The sequence below is a fragment of the Saxophila tyrrhenica genome (genome assembly GCF_035928015.1).
Source record: "Saxophila tyrrhenica strain CCFEE 5935 chromosome Unknown scaffold_10, whole genome shotgun sequence".
NCBI classification, from domain to species: domain Eukaryota; kingdom Fungi; phylum Ascomycota; class Dothideomycetes; order Mycosphaerellales; family Extremaceae; genus Saxophila; species Saxophila tyrrhenica.
The window spans coordinates 853,406-876,658 of NW_027041742.1; the positions used below are offsets into that span (position 1 = coordinate 853,406).

General features: G+C 54.3%; 7 protein-coding genes across 7 annotated transcripts; 4 read left to right on the forward strand and 3 right to left on the reverse strand.

The window, feature by feature from the left end:
* Window positions 1-1,172: 1,172 nt before the first annotated feature.
* NAR1 (Cytosolic Fe-S cluster assembly factor nar1) lies at window positions 1,173-3,035 on the reverse strand (the record flags this gene model as incomplete). The annotated part of the gene is made up of 1 exon (XM_064804120.1): window positions 1,173-3,035. The coding sequence occupies one exon, from the start codon at window positions 3,033-3,035 to the stop codon at window positions 1,173-1,175; it is 1,863 nt and encodes a 620-aa protein (XP_064657921.1).
* A 256-nt stretch (window positions 3,036-3,291) lies between these two features.
* On the forward strand, window positions 3,292-5,346 carry CLF1 (NineTeen Complex (NTC) component; the record flags this gene model as incomplete). The annotated part of the gene is made up of 1 exon (XM_064804121.1): window positions 3,292-5,346. The coding sequence occupies one exon, from the start codon at window positions 3,292-3,294 to the stop codon at window positions 5,344-5,346; it is 2,055 nt and encodes a 684-aa protein (XP_064657922.1).
* A 1,043-nt stretch (window positions 5,347-6,389) lies between these two features.
* On the reverse strand, window positions 6,390-8,381 carry LTR77_006882 (uncharacterized protein; the record flags this gene model as incomplete). Its single annotated transcript, XM_064804122.1, has 2 exons — window positions 6,390-7,739; window positions 7,809-8,381. The coding sequence occupies 2 exons, from the start codon at window positions 8,379-8,381 to the stop codon at window positions 6,390-6,392; spliced, it is 1,923 nt and encodes a 640-aa protein (XP_064657923.1).
* A 2,561-nt stretch (window positions 8,382-10,942) lies between these two features.
* On the reverse strand, window positions 10,943-12,957 carry LTR77_006883 (uncharacterized protein; the record flags this gene model as incomplete). Its single annotated transcript, XM_064804123.1, has 9 exons — window positions 10,943-11,193; window positions 11,248-11,546; window positions 11,632-11,659; window positions 11,712-12,054; window positions 12,108-12,249; window positions 12,307-12,460; window positions 12,515-12,613; window positions 12,668-12,737; window positions 12,802-12,957. 9 exons carry the CDS (start codon window positions 12,955-12,957, stop codon window positions 10,943-10,945), a joined length of 1,542 nt encoding a protein of 513 aa, XP_064657924.1.
* Window positions 12,958-14,120: 1,163 nt separating this feature from the next.
* On the forward strand, window positions 14,121-17,867 carry LTR77_006884 (uncharacterized protein; the record flags this gene model as incomplete). The annotated part of the gene is made up of 1 exon (XM_064804124.1): window positions 14,121-17,867. One exon carries the CDS (start codon window positions 14,121-14,123, stop codon window positions 17,865-17,867), a length of 3,747 nt encoding a protein of 1,248 aa, XP_064657925.1.
* A 179-nt stretch (window positions 17,868-18,046) lies between these two features.
* On the forward strand, window positions 18,047-18,808 carry NAS6 (putative ankyrin-repeat protein; the record flags this gene model as incomplete). Its single annotated transcript, XM_064804125.1, has 2 exons — window positions 18,047-18,110; window positions 18,159-18,808. The coding sequence occupies 2 exons, from the start codon at window positions 18,047-18,049 to the stop codon at window positions 18,806-18,808; spliced, it is 714 nt and encodes a 237-aa protein (XP_064657926.1).
* Window positions 18,809-19,519: 711 nt separating this feature from the next.
* Window positions 19,520-22,799, forward strand: LTR77_006886 (uncharacterized protein; the record flags this gene model as incomplete). Its single annotated transcript, XM_064804126.1, has 2 exons — window positions 19,520-19,754; window positions 19,807-22,799. The coding sequence occupies 2 exons, from the start codon at window positions 19,520-19,522 to the stop codon at window positions 22,797-22,799; spliced, it is 3,228 nt and encodes a 1,075-aa protein (XP_064657927.1).
* Window positions 22,800-23,253: the final 454 nt, after the last annotated feature.

A 23,253-nucleotide genomic window follows, 5' to 3' on the forward strand; every position in this document is an offset into this window, starting at 1 on the left:
GCAGTGCATTGTTGACTTGCACCTTCGAGGTAAGTACGTCCTATGGTATGGCATGAGCTGACCAGCAGCAGGAAAGCACACGAGGGCGTACTTCGCCAATGGAAGCAGCAGCACATCAGAGATGGAAGGCAACCAGGGCGAAAAAGCTGGCTTTGGAGGACAAACGGCCAGCGTTACTTTCAGATATGCATTATCCGCTCCTCCATTGGATGCATCCTTCCTCTTCTGACAAGCAGCTCCTTCCGCCTCCGTTCTCTCTGCTAAGCTTGCCCTTTTCTCCGTTCGGAGTGCCTTCAAACCGTTCCCATATCAAAGCAAGGACGACTACTGCAACGGCAGGATCTACGTCTCGTCAGGCAACTCCACTTAGAAGACCCTGCTTCAACTGTTCCGGCAGGCACTGCGCAACTTCTGCTACATGGGCGACCGCGAATTCGCAGCAGGCTTTACCGAGGGAGCCTGGCCACGCACGAGCCTTACTCGGACACACATTGACAGCGACGACATGCCTTGCAAAAGGAGTCACTCCTCACGAAGCATGATTTCTCGTTGTGCAAAATCTGTATCACCTCTGGCGCATTTGTTGCACAGCTCATAAGCTCGCATCGCCCCCTTCACCTCTAATATCGAACGGGCTCCATGATCGAGCCTCCTTTTGCATCCTGCTGGGCAACGAATAAGGAGCCTGACACGCAGGTTACAATCCCAACGATCCAAGCACATCAACCAGCACCGCTCTATCCAGAGGTCTTCCTGTCGCCTCAGGCTAGTTTACCCTCCGCACTCACGGCCGACCAAGGTCATCAACAGCTCAATAATGCCACACCGACCAAGTCGATGATAGCACAGCTCTTGTCTAGACAGTTGCTTAGGTAGACTTACGTAGATAGAGTGCAACCAGCATAGCATTCGACAGAGTAGCTGCTTGAGCCATATACGTGACAGACTTTTGCTGAACAACTTAGGCCACTGCGACCTTGAGGGAGCAGCAGAGTACTGATCACATGCGTGTAGACATGCCCGCCCAACAATGACTCCGCTACCTGAAGTATGGACGGAAGAGCAGGCATCCACTACACGAAGAGGTTCAGGTTCAGATAGCAATACCAACATAGAGCTGAAGAAGAATAAATAATTCGAGGCATCAAGGCGTATCAGACGTTACCAAGCGTTCACCAACCCCCTCCCTGCGCAACAGCCAGCGCGCTCACCTTCTCCATCTCCGTCTTCCCACCTCCGCTGTCTTTGCCAACATCGCTCTCTACAGCACGATAAGTGGTGTAGATCAGCTTCTCCAGCTCGACATTCGTGATGCTCGCCCAATGCTGGAGGATGCGCTTGATGTATGGCCGGCTGATGCCGTCGACCACGTCTTCGCCAGGGTCAGCATCGAGGTTGTTCGCTTCTCGTGGGCTATCGTGGGGTTGGGAGCCGTTCATGTCGATATCTCCATCTTCGTCGACTTGCTCGTCTTCGCTGTCGGCGTCAGAGTCAGCACTCCAGTACGCCTCGTCGACTAGCCCCAACCACTCCCGCTGCGCCGGCAGTACTTCCTGCTCCATGCTGCCATTCTCTACTCCGGTCCCTCCCACTTGGCGCAAGGTTGCAACATCTCCCACTTTTACCTGCCCGCCTCCATTGGTGCAGCCGCCCGGGCATGCCATTACTTCCACGTACGCGTAATCGCTGTCACCGCCGCCAGCGCTCGGTTTCTTAGCCACAGGTCTCCGCGATGCTCCAGGCATGCGGGATGGCTTGGCGGGTTTGAGGCGCCGGACTAGGTTTTGGATGTTGCGGAAGCCATAATAGCGCGCAGCCTTGAAGAGAGGTTCACCGGTGGAGGAGAGCAGGGTATAGTCTGCGACGTCGGCATTGCGGCCGCGACTGATGGAGATAGTTGACGAAGGATGGAGGTGTTGTTGGGTGTGGAGAATGTGAGCGAGGTAGCCGCCGCTGGTGCCTGTGGTGAAAGATTGCTCTCTGGGCTGGTTGGAAGTTTGCTTCGATTCTCGGCGACCAAACAGGAAAGAATCGATCGTTGGATCCGGGAAGCGCGGGCGATGGTGTCTGGAGAGTGGCTTCTTAGGGAGACAAGGAAAGCTGATGTTGCGGCTTTCAGCTAGCATGAGGAGTTCGCGGGCAGTGATTACACAGTCGACATCCCGGATTGCTTCGCTATCCTGGCCATGCCATGTCTCGGACGTGAGCTCGCGTCGGGAGGCTTCAAGTTTCTTGTCGAAGCAGGGCATGACTGCCATATGCCAGACATTCTCCGGTGCGATGCCATACGTCTTGGCCAGAGTGGACTTGAGCAGCGTTCCGGTCAACGCTTGCGGAGACTTGAGCTTGCTGAGGTGAGGAAGGATGTGCGGATGAGTCTTCTCCGCGTAACAGATCCATCCAGGACAAGCGGAAGTAAGGACAGGCTTCTTTTGACCGTCCTTAGGTGCGTCCAGTGCCTGTTGCATCTCCTCCGCTGCAGCGACCAGGCAAGCCTCTCGCATGACATTGGTGTCAATGATCCATTTGAAGCCGGAACCATGCGCGCCACCGCTACGAAGGCCATATGGTCCGCTCAGAAGCTGTGCGATCATCAACCCGGCTTCACGCTCCGATACCTTGTATGTCGCTGCTAAACTGGCCCTCGTCTGAGGCGAGACACTGGCCACGAATATCTTGCCCTCACTGGCGTCACCATTCACGCTGTGTGCCATTCCATTTTCATGTCCACTCTTTTCCCATGGCAGTCTTAATTCCTTGTGCTTGTCCAGCGTATCCAGCACCTCGCTATGGCTCTGCAGGCTCACGAGCACTGCTTCCGCGCTCGTCACGCAGCCCGAACATGCCAGGCAGTCCGTCAACGAGATTTGCGCGGGCGGCGCAGTGTCTGGGTTGACCTTATCTTCGGTCGTGACCTCGTAGGCATTCGCGTTCTCAGTCGGTTGCTGCTGCGGGAGTGTCTCGACGGGCTTGATGCACGCCACCCCCGGGTTGATGAAATCATTCAAGTCGTCTGCGGAGAGTATGGCAGACATGTTGGGTTAAATCCTCTGCTGGGACACATTGGTAGGATCTCACGACTAGAGAAAGAAGATAAGAGCTTGGTAAATTTGCCTTCACTCACTTCTTTCATCATTTAGCATGTGATTGTTCAGCGAGATCGGCCCTCGGTCAACCTTCCCCTTTGGGACATTTTCAACTTCAAAGCTTCTGCTGGATCTACCCAGCGCCTGAACTTGAACAACATCACCAGCTCATACCACCGCCCTCAGTCCTCACCCGGTCGCCACCATGGAGTCCTCTCGCGGCCCTCCCCGGGTCAAGAACAAGGCCCCCGCACCCCAGCAGATCTCCGCCGAACAGCTCCTCCGCGAAGCTGTCGACCGCCAGGAACCCTCCCTCACAGCACCCACCCAGCGCTTTGCTGATCTCGAAGAACTCCATGAATTCCAAGGCCGAAAACGCAAGGAGTTCGAAGACTATGTCCGCCGCAACAGGCTTAACATGGGTAACTGGCTCCGGTATGCCGCCTGGGAGCTCGAACAGAAAGAGTACCGACGCGCGAGGAGTGTGTTCGAACGTGCGCTGGACTGTGAACCGACGAACGTGCAGCTATGGGTGCGTTATGTGGAGGCTGAGATGAAGGAGAGGAATATCAATCATGCGCGGAACCTGCTGGATCGGGCTGTCACGATTCTACCGCGGATCGACAAGCTGTGGTATAAGTATGTTTATATGGAGGAGATGCTCGGGAACATTACCGGAACGAGGGCGGTGTTTGAGCGGTGGATGAGCTGGGAGCCGGATGAGGCGGCGTGGGGCGCATACATCAAGCTGGAAAAGCGGTATGGCGAGTTTGAGCGTGCGAGAGGGATCTACGAGCGCTACACGGTCGTCCATCCAGAGGCAAGAAACTGGATCAAGTGGGCAAGATTTGAGGAGGAAAATGGGACGAGTGATTTGGTCAGAGACGTCTTTGGCATGGCAATTGAGACGCTGGGAGACGAATTCATGGACGAGAAGCTTTTCATTGCGTACGCGCGATTTGAGTCGAAGTTGAAAGAATATGAACGAGCGAGAGCGATCTACAAGTATGCGCTTGATCGCATGCCTCGGAGCAAGTCGGCTGTCTTGCACAAAAACTACACCACCTTCGAGAAGCAGTATGGCGACAGGGAGGGCGTGGAAGACGTCGTCATAAGCAAGCGCCGGGTGATGTACGAGGAGCAGGTCAAGAATAACCCAAAATCCTACGACTCCTGGATTGATTACGCGCGACTCGAAGAAAGTGGCGGCGACCCTGCACGGGTACGAGATGTCTACGAACGTGCCATCGCTCAGCTTCCGCCATCACAAGAGAAGCGGCATTGGCGACGGTACATCTACCTCTGGATCTTCTACGCACTGTATGAAGAGTTCAACCAGCCGGCCGACGAGCGCGCAGCACAGATCTACAGCGAAGCGCTCAAACTCGTACCGCACAAGAAGTTCACGTTCGCAAAGCTATGGATCCTGAAGGCACAGTACGAAGTCCGCCACAATCTGCTCGATCAAGCGCGAAAAACAATGGGCACAGCAATCGGCCTGTGTCCCAAGAACAGGCTCTTCCGTGCTTACATCGACATTGAGCTCAAGCTCTTTGAATTCGTACGGTGCCGCACACTTTACTCGAAATGGATCGAATGGGACTCCTCGAATTGCAGTGCTTGGATTAAATTCGCGGAGCTGGAGCGAGGTCTGGACGACCTGGAGCGTGCAAGAGCCATCTTCGAACTCGCGGTGGATCAGCCGGTGCTGGATATGCCAGAGCTGCTGTGGAAGGGCTACATCGACTTCGAAGAGGAAGAGGGCGAGTTTGAGCGCTGCAGGTCCCTCTACGAACGCCTGCTGCAGAAGACCGAGCACGTCAAGGTCTGGATCTCATACGCGCACTTCGAGATCAACGTGCCAGATTCAGACATCGAAGACGAAACTGAAGAGGAAACAGCGCGTCCAATCTCTGAAGAAGCCAAGTCCCGCGCTCGCGCCGTCTTCCAGCGCGCGCACAAGCTGTACAAGGACAAGGCGATGAAGGACGAGCGAGTCGCACTACTCCAGGCCTGGAAGAGTTTCGAGGACACGCATGGGAGCGAAGAAGACCAGGAGAAGTTGGCTAAACAGATGCCGAGGCGGGTCAAGAAGAGGAGGAGGTTGGACGACGAGAGCTTTGAGGAGTTTATGGATTATGTGTTCCCGGCGGATGAGGAGGAGGGTAGTAAGAAGATGTCGAAGCTTATGGAGGCGGCGGCGAGGTGGAAAAGAGAGCAGGAGGCTAACGGTGGAGGTGCTGCGACGGGGGAGACGTGAGGATCATCAAAATGAGGACCTAGAAGTCGTCTACGGCTGAGGCGACGGCAAGATGTCGCTTGATGCGTGGAAAGATTCGCCTCTTTGTCCTTGCTTATATTGCTGTAGCTTGGACCATCAACGAATTCGATTGCCACGAAAAACCGATGCTTTCTGAGGTTGCCTAAAGAGGTAGTGGTGGACCTTAGAGATCGATCGTCTTAAGGCACTCCCACGGATTGACTTTGGTGGGTAGAGTCAGTGATTGAGCTTCGCTGGATAATGGTGCTTCCTGTAGTGCCTATGTAGCAGTAGGGATATTCGATCTTGCGAATTGTTGGGTGGTCTTGTCCATCCAATTTATCCAATCCATCCAATAGATGGGTGCAAAACTGTCTCCCGACGGACTTAGGTCAGTCTTGTTTCGTTTGCGGCATTGTTGTCGATGTTCGCGCCACCGTGCATGTTGGGAGAATGCGCCAGCTCCATGGAAATTGTTGGCTGCCAAGCGGCCGAACTTCGATTCATCCGCAGGCTTTGGACTGCTACTCTTCCATCACCGCATCAAACTGCTTGAGGTCTAATGACCCCACAAACACATCGCGAAGATCTCTCCGGACTGTCTCCAGAAAAACAACGAGAACGCAGACGCGAATGGAACCGCGCGCCACTGATCGACCTATTCCCTCGCATCCCGAAGCATTCCTTGGAGCGCATTCTGGACATCTGCATCGACAAGGACTTCACCTACAATCTCTCCGAAGCCAAGCGCCGCAATTCACGCCGCTACACGGCCATCGTGGTCGCTCACGTTCGCCACAACCATTCCGATTATGACCAGCTGCTTCGCAAAGAGGGCATCGGGCGCTACGAGGCCAGGCAACAGACCGCTCAGAAGGTCTGGAAAATGCTGCGGGACTGGTGTCCGTGGAACGACTCGAATGATGTTCTTGAGCAGTGCTTCCAGGCTACCATCATAAGGCCGGAGGAACGAGAGCCAGGCTGGGATCCGATGGATCTTGACGACTCGGAGGTGGAAGAAGATAGCAATTTTGCTGATGACCCTATGGATCTGGATTGACAGATGTGGACTCTGGAGCTCCCAATTCCTTGTTGGGTGGCGGGTCTACCGGCTCGCCTTCGTCATCTCGACCAGTGCGCGCCGCGGGCATGGCCTGAGTGACCCTTTCCCGGAGGACTGGGTTCTTGTCCATGCTCTGCATATGTTGATCGATTGCTTCGGCGCTGGGCTTGACGTGCAGCCAAACCTCGTCGTAAGAATCAGGCTGCTCGCCCTTCTGCTGATTTCGTAGCTGTCGAATCTTGCGGAACAGCGTTGGACTGATCCGGAAGAGCCATTCATGCCGGATCTTCAGCCTCATGGCTATCCATTCATTCCGAGGCTCCAACTTCTGGTTCTGTGGGACTTTTTCCAGAGAAGTGACTTGAGACTCCAACAGTCCCTCATTCTGGTATGCGCGACTCACTTCGGACATCTCCTTCGGCAGTACGTGGCTCAAGAATTCCATGCTTGCGTTGATGTTGAGGTCCAAGGCTCGCTTCGGATTGGCGACCATTTTCAACAATAACGAGCAGACATGAGGGTAGATGATGGAGAAGTCGGATTGGGAGACATGGATAGTCCCACGCAGGGTCAGAAGCCACGACGGCTTTGGGTCTGGGCCGTCTTGAGCTTCGCGAACGAGCGACTCGACCAGATCGAAATTGCTAGGCCAGTATGTGAATGCTTCGCTGTTGATGGCGAGCAGTGGCGCGCGGATGCGGTGCTGCGTGGGCTCGCTCTCCGGGGGCTTGAGGCCAGCACCCCAGGTATCATAGACGATCCCTTGAGACACATAATGAAAACGATCATGGTGGCGCAGCATCTCAATAATCGTGGCAGCTCCGAAACTGTGGCCGGCTGCCGTAACATGGTCGAGGCGGATCCTGTTTTTCCACCGAGACCAGTCAATGCCTTCCATGCCGTGCGAGGTGGAGCCTTTGAAGCCTTTCTGACGAAGGTTGCGCTTGGCAACAGGCTCGCCGTCTCCATTGCATATCTCCTCCAGAACAGTGTACGCCTCGTCGATCTCCGCCATCCGTAGAGCGATCTGGGCGTCTCTAAGTTCCCTGTCAACCCCCTTGTCGTTGTGAGGTGATGTATCCCAAGGATTATCCAGCGGAAATAGGTAGTCGATTGCTTCCCATCCTTTCTCCTTGTCTTCCGGGACATGATCAACACCGCCATCACCCTCACGTTCTGCCATACTACCTTCTCCCGACGTCGCGTGGTTGACAAATGACCGTGGTCCGGAGCCGTCTCGATGCTCAATCGCACAGACCACGAATCCGTAGCTGGCGAACTCGCCACATACTGAACTGTACATGGTCCTTGTACCGCCGAGACCGTGACTCTATAACAAGAAAAAGCCCGTGGTTAGCTTTGTAACGTGAGGCCAGATGTATAAGCTCATGTGACCTACGAATATAATGAGCGGGAAGCATGGCTCATCTGGCGCATCATCCGGTGCAGAGCCTGTTTCATTCTTCACTTTGAGACCTCCGTTCTTGACATTTGCCCGCGGCGCCCAGTGCTTTGCTACAGGGGCATTGCGATATGCCGGAAGTTTCGTGAACATCGCGGGCAGGAATAGAGGTACCGCCAGAGAACCAATCCCGGCGAAATGACCATATCCTTTCGCAATATCGACTCTCGGCCGGCCAAGCCACAGCTCGCGGGAATAATCTGGGTCATTTGTCTGCAGGTTGGGCTCGGAATTGTTTGATGGGTAGTAGATGGTCATGAGGCAGGTTTCCAGCCGCAGTGCATGTTTGCCGTTACGCTTGATGTTCGAAAAGACCTGGGGATTTCTGGCCGGTACTTCGATCTCCATGGTAGCGACAGTATATGGGCCAGTGTATGTAGGCAGGGTCCTTCCTGGGAAGAATGCCGTATCTCGCCATCCTCGTGGCGGGCGGGCTTTTGGATCCTTTGCCCTTGGAACGTCTGCAGTTCCTTCACCACCCAGCTTCGGATGGCTTGGTGTGCGGCCCATGTTGTATGTATAGCCGTGGTACGGCTCGACCAGGGCGGGCGATAGTCCTCGTTATGACGACGGGGTTCTGCGATCCATCATCAATGTCATCGCCAGGGTGCGGGCGGCATCAGGCTCATAGGAAATGCCAGTTTGTTGTCCATGGCCTCCATTAGATGTATTGAACAGAAACACAGCCTCGTTACTTCCGAGGATTCTGATTCCATGCTATGGCCATTGGTCGGAAGCGCGTGGAAGCGAACAAGGTTGATATTGCGCTTCAAACAGAAAACTTTGTCAAACTCCGCATCACGACTTGCACGTGGTCAAACTACCTTCTTGTTTGTGAATTTACAGTCTGTAGCAATACTTCGCGAGTATTTCCTTGACATTCGCTGGGATGATGATGCTGAACATCAGGTGGAACGGTTGAGAGAACATTCTTCTAATTTCCTAGCGAGCTCTCTTCGCAAAGCCTCTCTATCTACAATCGCATACACCTACCATCCTGCTTTTCAACTTGCGAATCGATGCACTGCCAACGTAGCGTCACTTCTGCTCCGTTCCTCAAGTATCCAAGCATCTTCTCGCTCCGTTGTCAGATAGCATGCACGATCAAGCTTCCCCAATCTAGCCACAGAGGCAACGCGAGGTTCCTCCTCACGATTTCAGGACCTCGCGGTTTCTCGTCCTCTCACCGTGGTCGCAAAGTCGGCCATCGGGAACCAGACAATACACCGAAAGCCATCCTGTACCGGCGGCAATCGTCACCAAGACGAATAACACCGCTTCCCACGGCTCATGATAGCGTGCAGTAGAACCCAATGCCCATGAGCTGGAGTCCAGAGCATGTAACTTTTTAACCCAGCTCAAACAGCCTCATTAGACATTACGCGTGCAACACATGCCCCCAAGCTGCATCTGGAGAACTCTGGTTCGTAGAAGCTTCTGTCGGCCAGCGGTCCAGGTTGAACGACGTGGCATATCGAAAGATAATGTATCCTAGCGTTTCAACGGTGGTAACCAAGCTTCGCCTTGCGCTCAATGCGAACCTTATGCTGAAGACCAGTAGATGGACTAGCCTACATGGCCGTCGCTCGTCTCGGGCTTAGATTGTGCCATCTCCATTTCTCCACCAGGCAGATGCGAGCTGTTCGAGCTCGAAAGCGGTTTCGACTTTCCAACAAGGCCGAGTTACTTCTCAGTCGTCCAGCGTCGCAGCAAAATGAGATATCGCACGACCACAAACACGATAGTCGACCCGAAGAGGATGCCGATACACGCTCCAGCGACGAGGCCACGCCCATTGGATCTGAAACACATTAGATGTTGTTGACAGCAGGTATTACTCAATGACGTACGGATCTAGAAACGCGTACACGTAGAAACCCTCGGTTGTGTATGTTAAATATGCCAGACCAAGATACAATGCCAGTATCACGATCAGCGGTGCAAGTTGAATCCAAGGGTGAGGATCAGATCGTGGTAGCAAGATCTCGAGAAAGGCGAAGACCGAGTTCAAGGCATGTTGACTGTCTTTGATTAGCTCGCGAACGCCTCTGATCTAAGAGGACGTACGAGATGTTGGACCAAGTGCTGAGCTCATTCCTGAAAGCTCCCTCGGACAGCGCCCCCCAAAAGACGGCTGATAGATGTCAGCGCGGTATACTCCTGTGGTCCAGTTCCAAACTGACCTGTCACAATAAAAGGGTACACTGTCACGGTCATGTACAGCGTAGATGCCAGGAATCTTGGTGGATGTGGCCATGACTCTAGCCAGGCTCTACCTCTGAGTGCAACGGATGCTGTATGTATTGAAGCGTATGCCTCCCAGCATGCAATGCCCCAGTAACCCTCAGAGAGCAGGCCTGTTAGTACAAACGTCAAGTCGTGTCGAGAGAGTGGACGTACGAGGACTGTGAAGAAGCTGAACGACCGTTGCGCAGCTTCTGTTTCTCCACTCGTTGTTTGTATACCGATTCGGGTCAACAATACCACGAAGGCGTAAGTGGCGATGAGTGCTCGTATCGCGAACAAGAGCCACGGATGGAGGATCCAGGAATCGCAGAGACGTCTGGCATATTCGGGAGAAGATGAAGCGTGATAAGATTGCGCGATGAGATTGATAAATTTAGATGCCATGAAAGATGTGATGTTGTTGTAAGAGAGGATGCGCGTTTGGCCACCTGCAGTTCAATGTTCGCTTAGCGTAAGCATTTATTTAAAGCCACAACGCTAATCGTTGAGTCAAATCTTAATCAAATGTCGGCTGAATGTCATGGCACGAGCCATAGCAGAATGCAACTCCAGCTCAGCCTGGACATTATGCTTCCGACCAACTCGGACATTAATATAGGATCAAAGAGGGAGCGGAAAAAAAGGAAATCGCTGTATAACATCAAGAATCTGACAGTAGCAAGTGTAGTTGTGATGAGGAAGAACCAAGAGGAGAATGTCTTGTTTGCTTTGTCGTAGGTATCGTGTATTCAGAGGTTCTTCAACACCTATCAATGTCAGTTCGCCTGGATCACCATTGCTGCGAGCTTAGCCCGACAAGCAATCTTAATTTCCCTCTGCTGCTCTCACAATGTGAACCGGAAGAACGGCGAGCGATGTCCCATCTTCCCAAGTTGCTCCTCGGTATACTTCTCGTATATCTCAGCCTCCGACATCTGGTCCCGCTCACGGTTCTTCTTCTTGAAGATGAACTCCATGAACAAAGCACTGACGATCCCCAGCGCGGCAAAGCCGAATGACAGTCCATACCCGGTTGGGTATTGCGGCGACTCGCGGTCCAGGTACATGTAAGATCCGATGATGCCGCCAACGGCCCCTGTGGAGATGTTAGCACGAGGAAGGATGATCGAAAAGCAGTTTAGTCACTCACCTATAGCATTCATGTACCCAACTCCTTGGGCCCTTGCAGTAGGTCCGGAGAGATTGTTGATGTTCCATGCGCTAACACCAGGGGTGACCGGATAGAGGCCAGCGCAAGCGAGGCAGAGAGCGAAATAGCACTGCGGAATGTTGTTCGCGAGGTCGGCCGCCTGCGAGAAGAGGACAGCGTATGCGATGATCACCACTACAAGTGGTACGCATATAAAGGGCATACGCCAGGTCAACCGATCGGAATACATTCCAGATACCATCGCGGATATTGCTCCTACGGTATATGGTGGGATCGTACTAAGCAGCTGTCAGTGTTGCGATTGACGTAGTCCTGGTGACCGGAAAGTTTTCGGGAGCAACAGAGAGGATGTGTAAGACGTACAGTAATTGAGCGTCCGCGGACTCGAAGCCTGCTCCGACGTCAGCATGATACTTAGATACATCCCGCAGGTTGTCGCTCACCCATGTCTGTTATCAATTGAGGCATCGAGAATTTAAGCCCGTAATTCGGTGCAGTATTCCCCCAAAAAACTAGCCCCATAGTATAGATCTTCCAGTCCAGCAGCACAGACCTTAAGATCTGCCATTTTCGCTTCTTCTCGGCGTCTCGCGCCGCCATGCTGTTGCCGTGTTGGACGATCTGGCGGAGTTCCAGGAATTTGATTTCTTCGTCGGTAAGCCAGCGAGTAGAGTGCGCGGGACTGTCAACTAGCAGGAAGACACAAGCCACTCCGCACACGACTGATGCTATTCCCTCGAGTATGAAAATCCAACGCCATCCGGCAACCCCTGCGATGCCGTCCATCTTGTTGTGGAAATCAGTAACGGCCAAGTCCGAGATGATCCATCAGTACTTACTTTCGCAATAGCGTAGGCTAGCAATCCTGAAAAAGCCCCGGCCATGGCACTGGAAGTGTAGAAGAGCGAGATACGGAACTGGGTCTCGGACGGCAGATACCAGCGACCCACGATAAAAATCGCGCCCGGGAAAAATCCAGCTCTGAAAGGGAACGTCGTTAGCCAGTGTTTCTCGACAGTTTCCAGAGCGGCAACCTACTCGCACACCCCAAGCATGAACCTCGTTGCAAGCAGACCACCATAGTTCTGGACTACACCCGTCAAAGTCATGACGATGCCCCACGAGACGGTGAGAGCGCCTATAAAGTACGAAGGGCGCTTGAAACGAGCGAGGATCGTGTTGGCGGGGATTTCTGTAGAAGTCAGTACGTGAACGGCTTACACGGGTGTTGCACCCTAATATGTACCGAATAGAATGTACGGGATGAAGAAGATCGACACCGCAACGTTGTAGTCTGTGTCTTCCATATTGAGGTCCTCCGTCATGCCTTCGATCTTTGCGTTACCTAGACAACGGCATCAGAGGAAATGCATAGCGGTTCTCGGTTGATGTGACTGACCAATGTTCGCACGATCAATGTACGCCACCAAGTATAGGAGCGCCAGGAAGGGAACAAGGCGCCAATCGAGCTTTCCTCAAGCGTCAGCGTTGCTTCGACGTAGTGCGTTTCGCGATCAACAATGCGACTCTCACCTTTCGCAAGATAGCCTTCCGATGATCGTCGGGAAAGTTCGCCAGGAAATCAGCGTCTTCCTGACTGATCCCAAGCGGTGCCGTTGTGGTGGTCTCGAAATGTAGCGCCTTGCCCTTCACCTCAGCAATGTCCTCTTCAGAGCGGCGTGGATCCATCTTGATCAACGTATTCCGAACGGAACCAGATGCTCGGAAAGGCGTTACAACCAGATTTCGAGACAGCGGCGAGAGCGAGCTTGGTCGGACAAAATCCGTCTGCAGCTGGCAGCGAGCTCATCATATACGTCGATCCATCAAGACATCTCGGGCTCCCCACAACGACGATGATATAGCGCCTTGGCCGGTGTATGGAGACGGCCCGCGGTATGCATCTCTGGGAGGGAATGTGAAGATGGCGCGCTGGGCGCGTTGAACCTAGCTTTGTAGCGTCTTGGATGTTGGAGTTCACCGCGGGGTCTTAAGTACAGATGGCATCCTTCGGTCGTTCACGCTCGTCCAGGCAAGATCCGAGCGACAAGCCTCCTCAAAGATGACCTGTCGACATCCCCGCTCCGTTGGATGATAGGTCGCTCACATTACCTCCGTTCACGCACACGGCACACCTACCTCCGTACTCGCAATCTTGGGAAGTACAACTTCTCCAAAGGTTTGGCGGCCTGCACCAGCGTCTCCAGACCCTCTCGCCTGCGGACTTTGACCTCCGTGCCCCTCTGCGAGCAGCCACGCCAGGAGATAGATGGGGTGCCGTGAATCCGGAAGTCTGAGCAAGCACAGCAGAACAAGGCAACGTCGCACTGCTTCATCGTCTCGCACGGCTCAACGTGCTGTCTTATGTCTCCCCGAGGTGGGAGGCCTCATTGCTTGGAAAAGGAGATCGAGGGCCGCTGAGCTCGCATCCGGTCAATCCGGATCTACCGGGAAGGGTCGAATGAGAGAAGTCGTCGCCATGGCTCGACGGCACACGTAGTTCAGAACTTGGAGATGAGATGTCGTTGAAGAAGCGTCCACGTGTTTGGCGACTTCGATTAGCACAAGCATTATCTCAGCGCCTTCGCGCTAATTTGATTTAAATCTTAATCAAATATCTGCTTGTCTCAGAACACGAGCCGCAATGTGGCTGAGGTGATTCGAGTTCATGTTCGTGATGCTCCGACTTCATGCTTCCAACAACGCTTTAAACAAATGCTCTATCTGCCGCGAGAAGAGAGTGAGAGATGCTGGGTTATCGAGATGCAGTGGCCATCTGTTCCATGATAGAATGCGACGGATGCCGGTTGGCATGATGTTCTAGCTACAGATTTCGACATTCCACCACCAACATGGAGCCCTACCCTTCGGAGTACATCGACCATAACCTGCCACTGGTCATAGTCTCTGGCCTCGGTGAGCATGAAGGCTCCGCCCCTGGCACAGTACATTCGCAGCTGGAGAACGGCGTAAAGTTCAACACACAATCACCTGAATGCTCCGGCGAAAGGGCCAAATCGCTGCTCCACCAGTTCCGCCAGATTGATGGAAGCAGTCTGCCATGGAACGCTTCATCTCTTCCCGGCCCCACGGGTACAATGAGATACCGCATCAGACCCATCGAGAGGAGCTACACGTTCCCACCCAGAAAGGCCGCGCCGTTGCCGCAGTCACCCTCCACGGAAGGCTTACCACCTCAGCATACCGCGCCATCACGAACAGAACTGCATTCGCCATTATCACCTTTGTCTCCAGGATCACCCATATTTCCTGATGGTGTCTTCACTCCTCTCTGGGTTGCAAAGCACCAATACCAGGTCCCCTCTCTGTTCCTGGCGTGCTTCAGCATCAAAGCCGAGTCGCCGGATGCCGACGAGCAAATGAAGACCGACATAAATGCCATTCGGACTGCGATCAGCCGTTCAGGCTTCAAGTCGCGCCTTGCGGTCATTCTACTCAGCGACAAAAGTATACTGAATGCCCCGCAGCTGGATGAACGACTATCCTCAGTACGCAGGCTTACAAGTTTGGACTCGAAGACGGGCCTGTTTTTCATGCCTCCTATGTCTTCACAGGGCGAGATCGCCACTTTCGTTCACAGCACCATGACCACTCTACAACCCCTCTGCGTCGAGTACTACAGAGACCTCACGAAACATGCTAGGAGGAAGAAGCCCAAAGCCGGCAGCTCAAGCATGCAAGGATCGGCAGCCTTTGGAACTGGAGCTCAGTCGCTGTCCCCTGCAGGCTGGAGCATCCGCTATGAAGTCAAGCAGGGTGTCTTTGCAGAGATACGGCAAGAAATGGACGTTGCGGAACGTCATTACGCCACCGCCATCGACGAATTGTTTGGCACGGACACAATCTTCGAGACTACCCCACCTACGTCTCCGAGGTGGAATGAGGCCAGGCTGTTGTGTGACAGCCTGGCATTGCGTGTTCTCCGATGCCAGCTTTGGAGCGCACAAACGACAGCTGCGGTTCAGTCGTGGAGGAATTACAAGCTGCGCGTGGCCGATCTGCTGGTGCGCCGCGGTCAGGGTGTGCAGACCTACGGATGGCACGCTTGGGACTCCAGATGGGCAGAGATCATGGCAGAACTGGTCCAGCGGGCGCGGTTGCAAAGCTTACAGCTTCCAACTTCTAAAGACTTGGAAGAATCCGCGGAGGTCATTAGGTCGCAGACATATGCACCACCCGAAAAAGCATTCGCAAGCGCAGACCGTCTACCGCCTTACTACTCGCTCCATCACGCCGGCTACTGGCTCAGGCTAGCTATTCGTGAAGCCCGGCTGCGGTGGAAACAGGCACTCGCCATACCCAGCGAGGACCGTCAGTCTCCCGACCAACTACCGGCTTCTGCCATAGCTTCAAGGAATGCCAAGTACGATATGTATCTGGTAAAAGACCCGCACAAAGAGTACGAAAGCGCCAACGCCACTGCAGCGCCACCGGATGGATCAAGTGGTCATCTTGATAATCTCCAGCGGCTCACTGGCATGGCTAACGAGCAGTTCTTGGAAAGAAGCCAAGCTCGCATGAGCGACATGATCGAGCTGGAAGTCGCCCGTGATCTGCTTGACGCTGGCAAACACGAGGAGGCTTTGCAGATCCTGCTATCCCTCTGGGATGAGTCTGGGTGGCGGCAGGAAGACTGGCGTGATCTTTTTGCCGACCTGTTGTGTGCTCTGCAGCAGTGTGCTCATCATCTGGACGACCGGGAGATTATCGTCACCAGTACATACGAGCTCATGAGCATACCGGCGGCGGACACGAGCACCGTCAAGCTTGACTTGGATACATGTCTTGAAGGCGAAGACTCAGGCGACACAGCAGCTGCCGAGCCTCTGAGCCTCAAATTCCATGATCAGCAGCGCTTATCTCCCTTGTCGCTTTCATTTGCATTCGCGAACAGCGAGGCTCATGTTGGAGAAGCGCTCGAATGCCAGCTTGCTGCCAGGTCCCACGCTCACCCGGACTCTTCGCCATTGCCGCTGTCTTCGATCAAGTTGGATATTGCACCTGGCAAGGAGATCACGATTAAGCATGTCGCAGAAGATGCCGACAGCTCTGAAGACTTCGTGGATCTAAACAGGTATTTCGAGAGCAACAAAGACGCCATCGAGGTCGAGGCGAATCTGCTCGTTAACCCTGGTCAGCATCGAACTTTCGGCTTCCAATTGGTCTTCCGTGAGGCTGGTCCGCATCAACTACGGCAAGCATCGGTGAAGATCGAAGTCTCTCAGTTCAGCATTGAGCACTCCTTCTCTGAGTCATTACTTCCGGCTAATCAGCTATTCATGCGAGCAGCAGACGGATCGCTGGAGAGGACAATCGTGCCTCACGTAGACGCACTGGCGGTCACGGTTTTGCCGAAGCCGCCGAAGGTCAAGCTGCAAGTTGTGCGCATTGCGAAGGAGTATTACATCGACGAGACTGTCCGAGTGGCGCTTGAGCTGAAGAATGAAGAGGCCGAGGCGATCGAAGGCAAGATCTTAGCAACACTTCCAGCCGAGTCTGAGGAGACACTACCGCTGCAATGGAATGACGATAATGGTGCTGGATCTGCGAAAGGGGACTGGAGCGATGCGAGCGAGGCAGCAGTCACTCATACGATCGATAGTATGGCCGTTGCAGCCTCTCGCAATATCGTGCTGCTTGCAAAAGCACCTCCTTCTCCTCTTAGTACTGAGGTCACCGTCGAGCTTGAGTACACCCTTGCCTCTGACCACCAGACACGACTGCGGAAAAGCTTGACAGTGGACATCAACATCGTCCTGCCTTTCGAGGCGAAGTTCAGCTTCGGACCGCTGTTGTACCCAGATCCATGGCCTGGTTACTTCGACCCTGATCTTGGGTCAGAGAAGGAAGCGAGCGGTATCCCGCAATCATGGCGACTGAGCAGCCATATCCGGTCGCTGGCTTCCAGCAAGCTGAGCATACGTGAGGCGAAGCCAGTGATCGATACAGTCTTTGGCGACTCCGCAGCAGATGTGGTCAATCCAAAGTCTATCGAAACAACGCTGCTTGGGCCTGGTCAGGCAGAGCAATTCTCCACTGAGATCGCTACGCGGAAGCACTCGCTCGACGATCGACGGCCAACATCACTCGAGTCTACTCTCGTGGTCACCTGGTCTCGCGAAGGCCATGAAGGAAACTTGGTGACAACTCACCTCCCCGTCCCACGACTAACTCTACCAGTGTCGGAACCAAGAGTGCTTTGCACTGTCATCAACGCGGATCCCAACGACTCATACGATGCAATCCTACAATACCATATCGAGAACCCATCGACACACTTCCTCACGTTCGCAGTGACAATGGAAGCCACGGAGGAATTTGCGTTCAGTGGACCAAAGTACAGGACCTTGAGTCTTGCGCCGTTGAGCCGGTACAAGGTCGTTTATCGAATCGCTTTGCAAGAACAAGAGGACAGTCGGCCCTCATCGGCGGACACAGATGGAGAAGGCCGCTGGATCTTGCCTGCTTTGGAGGTCATCGATTCTTACTACCAGAAGACGTTGCGGATACATCCTGGCGGGCCTGGCGTAAGGCTGGACGAGAAGCAGAATATTGAGGTCTGGGTCAGAATTTCTTGAGCAGTCGATGTTGAAGTCAGCTATGCTAGATCTATATGACACAAAAGGATTCCTCACCCGTAAGGACTGGATGCTGCTTGCCTTCTCGTCACTCTCAGAAGTCTTGGCAGAATCTTCGGCTCAACTTTAGCGCGTATCTCGCGAGGGTCGCCGCTGCTCACCTCCGAACATCCGCAACGATGGACAACATCGAGGAACAGCAATCGAAGTTTGCAATACACGCGGCATGTCGCGAGGGCCAAAGTACGACGAGAACCACCGGTGACCACGATGAATACTAATTTCGTCCAGCACCAAAGGTCGAGTCGCTGCTCCACGCCGACAAACGCCTCGCAAACCGCCCTGATGACGACGAACGACTGCCCCTCCACTGGGCAGCATCCTACAATCGCATATCGATAGTCGAGCTGCTGTCAGATCAGAAGGGCTTCGACATCGACGCTCGAGATGGCGCAGGCTGGACGGCGCTCATGATGGCCGCGAGCCTGAAAGACGGCGATGAGCTCGTAGACCTCCTATTAGCAAAGAGCGCGGACGTGAGCGAGAAGACGAACAACGGCCAAACAGCCCTACACTTCGCTGCCTCAAAACAGAACCTCGACACCGCACGGAAACTCATAGCGCATAAAGCATCTGCTCGAGTGAAGGACAAGCGAGGACAACTCCCCCTCCATCGCGCGGCGGCTGTTGGCAACGTCCCGATCGTCAAGTTGCTGCTGGAGAACAAGAGCCCGATCAACGCGACGGACATCGATGGGAGTACGGCGCTGCATCATGCGATTGCGGAGGGGCATGGGGACACTGCGTTGGTGTTGCTGAAGGCGGGCGCGGAGACGGATAAGAGGGATGGGTCGGGGAAGCTTGCGATTGAGCTGGCGCCGGATGCGAAGATACGGGCGTATATTGGGAGGGCGGCGGAGGAGGAGGGCATAGAGATGTAGCAGAGTACAAGCATTCGGCTGAAAGCGGCGACAGCAGCTGCTCTTGCTTGTCATACTTGTTCCGTTTTCTGACACTGTCAGTTGGCTTCGTTTCGATCGAGATGCTTCCCATCTTAAAACATTTGCAGGTCACGCGTGCAGTCCTGGATCAGTTGAGCCGACAAAGCAATGATATAGCAATGCATCCCCCTCACAAGAGTGGAGCAACAGCTCGCCATAGTCGTCGAATCGTTGTGCAAATGTGGGCAGCCATTGCGAGCTTCATCGTGAATTTTCTTCCTTTGCTGCATGTCCAGATCACGCAGCCATCAAAATATTCATCATTGTACATCTTCACATGCAAATCTGTAGAAGACGACTGGGATTGAAGGCCGCGGGGCGGCATTGGCCCGCCGTGAACCTTGTTTGGAGAGGCCCATCTCTGCAGACCTGCAGAAGTTTTTATTCTGTGGTCAATCTTTCTCATAATACCGGCTGATAGCGGGGCGCTGTGGTTCTTCTGATTTGGTTTACTTGCAGTAAAAGCTCAATACGGCAGGACAGACGGAATATCATTCACTGCGTACTTTCAGCGTCATCTTGGACAAACTTTCTACCAGGGGGAACTTGCCGCGTACACATCGCCATTGTCGCAACCACCACCTCACCAATACTGCTCTTACGAAAGTACAACAGCCGCAGTAATGTCCGCCTAAGACGACGGCTACAACAATGTCGCGTCGCTTCTCCCGGCGGCGAACAAACTCCTCGGTAGCGGCACCGCATAACTCAAACGGCGATGAGGTATTTACGGACGCCTCGAGCCAGCATGGCGGCTCGAGCATAGCATCGAATGCTCGACAGGCGTCGAGGGTTGGGAGGGCCGCTTCGTCATCTGCGGGACTTTCGTCGTCTTTTAGTCTGCCGAGTCGGTCGTATATTCATCAGGTTGGGCATGGGATACAAGGTCAGTAGGATGAGCAGCAGCCATTGACTGATTGGTACTGATGCTTGAGTAGAGCCCGCTCAATACTCATCTACCGGAGTGCGGGAACAGACAGCTGTACTCTCTTCGTCTTTCTTGAGCGAGTCGGAACTGTCTAATCAGTTCAGTCCGGATAGCAAGGGGGCAGTATCTAGCAGTGGAAACTCTCGCAAACCGGATCCCATCCCGGAGCGATCAGAGCCAGTGTCTCCCTCGGGATCAGGCGGCGATGCTCCAACATCTTCAGAGCTGACTGCAGCTTTCCGGAACCAACCTTCAGCAGAAAGCGAGCAGGACACGATGACCGGGCCCGAAGGGCTACGAGCTCAGCAATCGCCGTCTCCACGGATACCAGAGGTTGTGATCAGTGACGAGAACGGCTGTCTGGAGGATGAGACCACACCGCTGTTGCCACGAGAGCGCCTATCTTCTTACCGCAAGCCTCAGCACGACAACGAACCTGACCTCGAGGAGCAAAGCCAGCACAAAGTCGGTACCTGGAATCGAGTTGGGCATCAGTATCCTTCTATCCGAGTGGCGAGAACGAGACTCGGCAGCGTGGTTTCCAACCCAAAGCAATGGGACTTCCGCTCCATCGGTCGAAAGGTCGTGTACGAACCGGTGTGTATGATACCGGCGGTCTTTCTTGGGTTGCTCCTAAACTTGCTTGATGCTCTCTCCTACGGTATCATCCTGTTTCCACTCGGCGAGGAGGTCTTCAAGGACATGGGACCGGACGGCGTCTCTATGTTCTACGTCAGCTGCATTGTGTCGCAGCTGGTCTACTCCACCGGGTCAATCTTTCAGGGTGGTGTGGGCTCTGAGATGATCGAAGTGGTGCCCTTCTTCCACAAAATGACCTACATGATCATGAGCCAAATGGGTACCGGGAACCCGGATGCTCTACGAGCGACTGTCATCACTTCCTACGCAATGAGCTCGATCATCACCGGCATCGTCTTCTTCGGCCTGGGAGCGGCGAAGCTGGGCACACTCGTCAATTTCTTCCCTCACTCGATCCTCACAGGCTGCATCGGCGGGGTGGGAATCTTCCTCTTCATCACTGGCATCGAGGTGTCAGCTCGACTGGATGGCAATCTGGAGTTCACCGCCGAAGTGTTCCGGAAACTGTTCAGCGCTGACACCGTCGCCTTGTGGATCCCACCTTTGGTTCTTGCTATCTTACTTCTCATCATCAAGCACTTCTACGACCGACCTTGGCTGGTGCCAGCCTACTATATTGGCATCACCGCCATCTTCTACATAGTCACGACTGCGGTGCCTTCCATTAGTATGGATAATCTCCGCAGCGCGGGCTGGGTCTTCGAGGCACCAGCGGCTGGTGTGCCTTTCTACAACTTCTACAGCTATTACAAGTTTTCTCTAGTCGATTGGAAGGCGATCTGGATGACGATTCCTTCGCAGCTGGCGCTGACGTTCTTCGGCATCCTGCACGTCCCCATCAACGTGCCCAACCTCGCCATGGTGGTGCAAGAAGACAACGTCAGCATCAACCGCGAACTCATCATGCACGGCATCTCGAACACCCTCTCTGGCTGTGTGGGCAGTATCCAGAACTACCTCGTCTTCGTCAACTCCGTGTTGTTCATGAATACGGGTGCGAACAGCAGACTAGCAGGCTACATGCTGGCGGCTGCCACGTTTGGCCTTTGGGTCGCTGGTCCAATCGTCATTGGATACGTGCCTGTCATGGTTGTTGGAACTCTGATCTACATGCTGGGCATCGATCTGGCGCAGGAAGCGCTGGTGGCGACGTACGGCCGGCTGCATCGGCTCGAATACCTCACCATTGTCACTATTGCCGTCATCATGGGCGTGTACGACTTTGTGGTGGGCATCGCTATTGGCATCGGACTAGCGTGCCTCGTCTACGTGGTCCAGACATCTCGCAAGACCGTCATTAGGGCAGAATTCTCGGGCACAGTGGCCGAGTCGACGGTACGGCGGCATCCTCGACAGCGCAACTACCTGCGGAAGGTGGGGAGACAGATACGGATCGTGAAGCTCGGATCGTACCTCTTCTTCGGCTCTATCGTCAAGGTGGAGAAGAGAGTGAGGGCTATGGTGGATGCAGAAACCTTTTCGGCCAACCCTATCCGGTACCTTATTCTGGACTTTACGCATGTCACCGGCATCGACTTCTCAGCAGCTGAAGCATTTGGAAGAATGAATCGTATCCTTCACAGAAGGCAAGTCAAGATGACCATGGCCGGTGTCAACCTCGAGAGCGAAGTAGGCAGGAGCTTGGCCATGGTTGGACTGTTCGTCGAAGATGAGGATGAGACAGCCGCCCCCGCCCCAAAACTCTACGAAGACCTCAACGGCGCCCTCGAAGCCTGCGAAAACGACCTCCTCATGGTCCTCACCGGCAAAGAGAAACTCGGCGTCACCACCGGCGACGCCTCACCCCCCATCCCCATCTCCAACGACACACCACAAGACACCCTCTCCCGCTTCAACAGCCTCGTCGGCTCCCCCCGCGGCCGCCTCCTCGACCAAGCCGCCAACTCCGCCATCACCGAGACCGCACCCGAAACTGCCCCGAAGTGGAAGAACCTCAAACAGCCCCTCCCCCTCCTGCTGCAAGCTTTCGGCGACTTGACCGCGGAAAACGAATCCTTCTGGTTCCGCGCGGTGCCGTATTTCACTAAACGGCACTTCACCAAAGGCCAACTCCTCTACGCGCGGGGTGACAGACCAGACGGCTTCTACCTGCTCCAATCGGGCATATTACGCGCGGAATACTATCTCGAGCAAGGCAACTACCACGAGTCCATCGTCGCGGGGACGACTTGCGGGGAGCTGCCTTTCTTCAGCGAGACGGAGCGGACGAGTAGTGTGGTGGCCGAGCAGGAGAGCGTGGCGTGGTTGCTGACGCCGGAGGGGTGGGGGGAGTTGCAGCGGAAGGAAGGGGAGGTGGCGAGGGAGTTGTTGAAGGTGGGGATGAAGTTGGCGGCGGAGAGGATGGAGGCGGTTACTTGTTATGTTTTGATTACTGCGAGTTGAGCGCTTCGTTGTGAGAGGGTGAAGGGGGAATGGCGGTATTCATGTTTGTGCTATGGGGATTGGAAGACGATGGTGGCGACATTAGGGTGTATAGATCGACTGGGCGGGAGATCGAGCGTGGCGTTGGCGGTTAGATTGCCTTCATACTTGTATATACTACTCACGGAGTCTACCGTGTAGAGCATTGTGAACCGCTTCCAATGTACCTCCAAGAGCCACTCGCACCCATAGTTCTATGCCTCGGTCTGGCTGTTACGACGAATTGCCGTCTCGTCCTCCCCAACCACAAATGCGATCGGGAGGTTGGTCTCAGTCCAGTCTTAGTCGAGGTCGCACAGCGCCCGTAGCACGACGCTCCAAGCGCTGCAAGTCATCCTCGGACGTCTCGCCGCCGCCACCCCTTCCTTTCCTCCCGTCATGACAAGCGATACCGGCAAGACACACTCGCTGACGC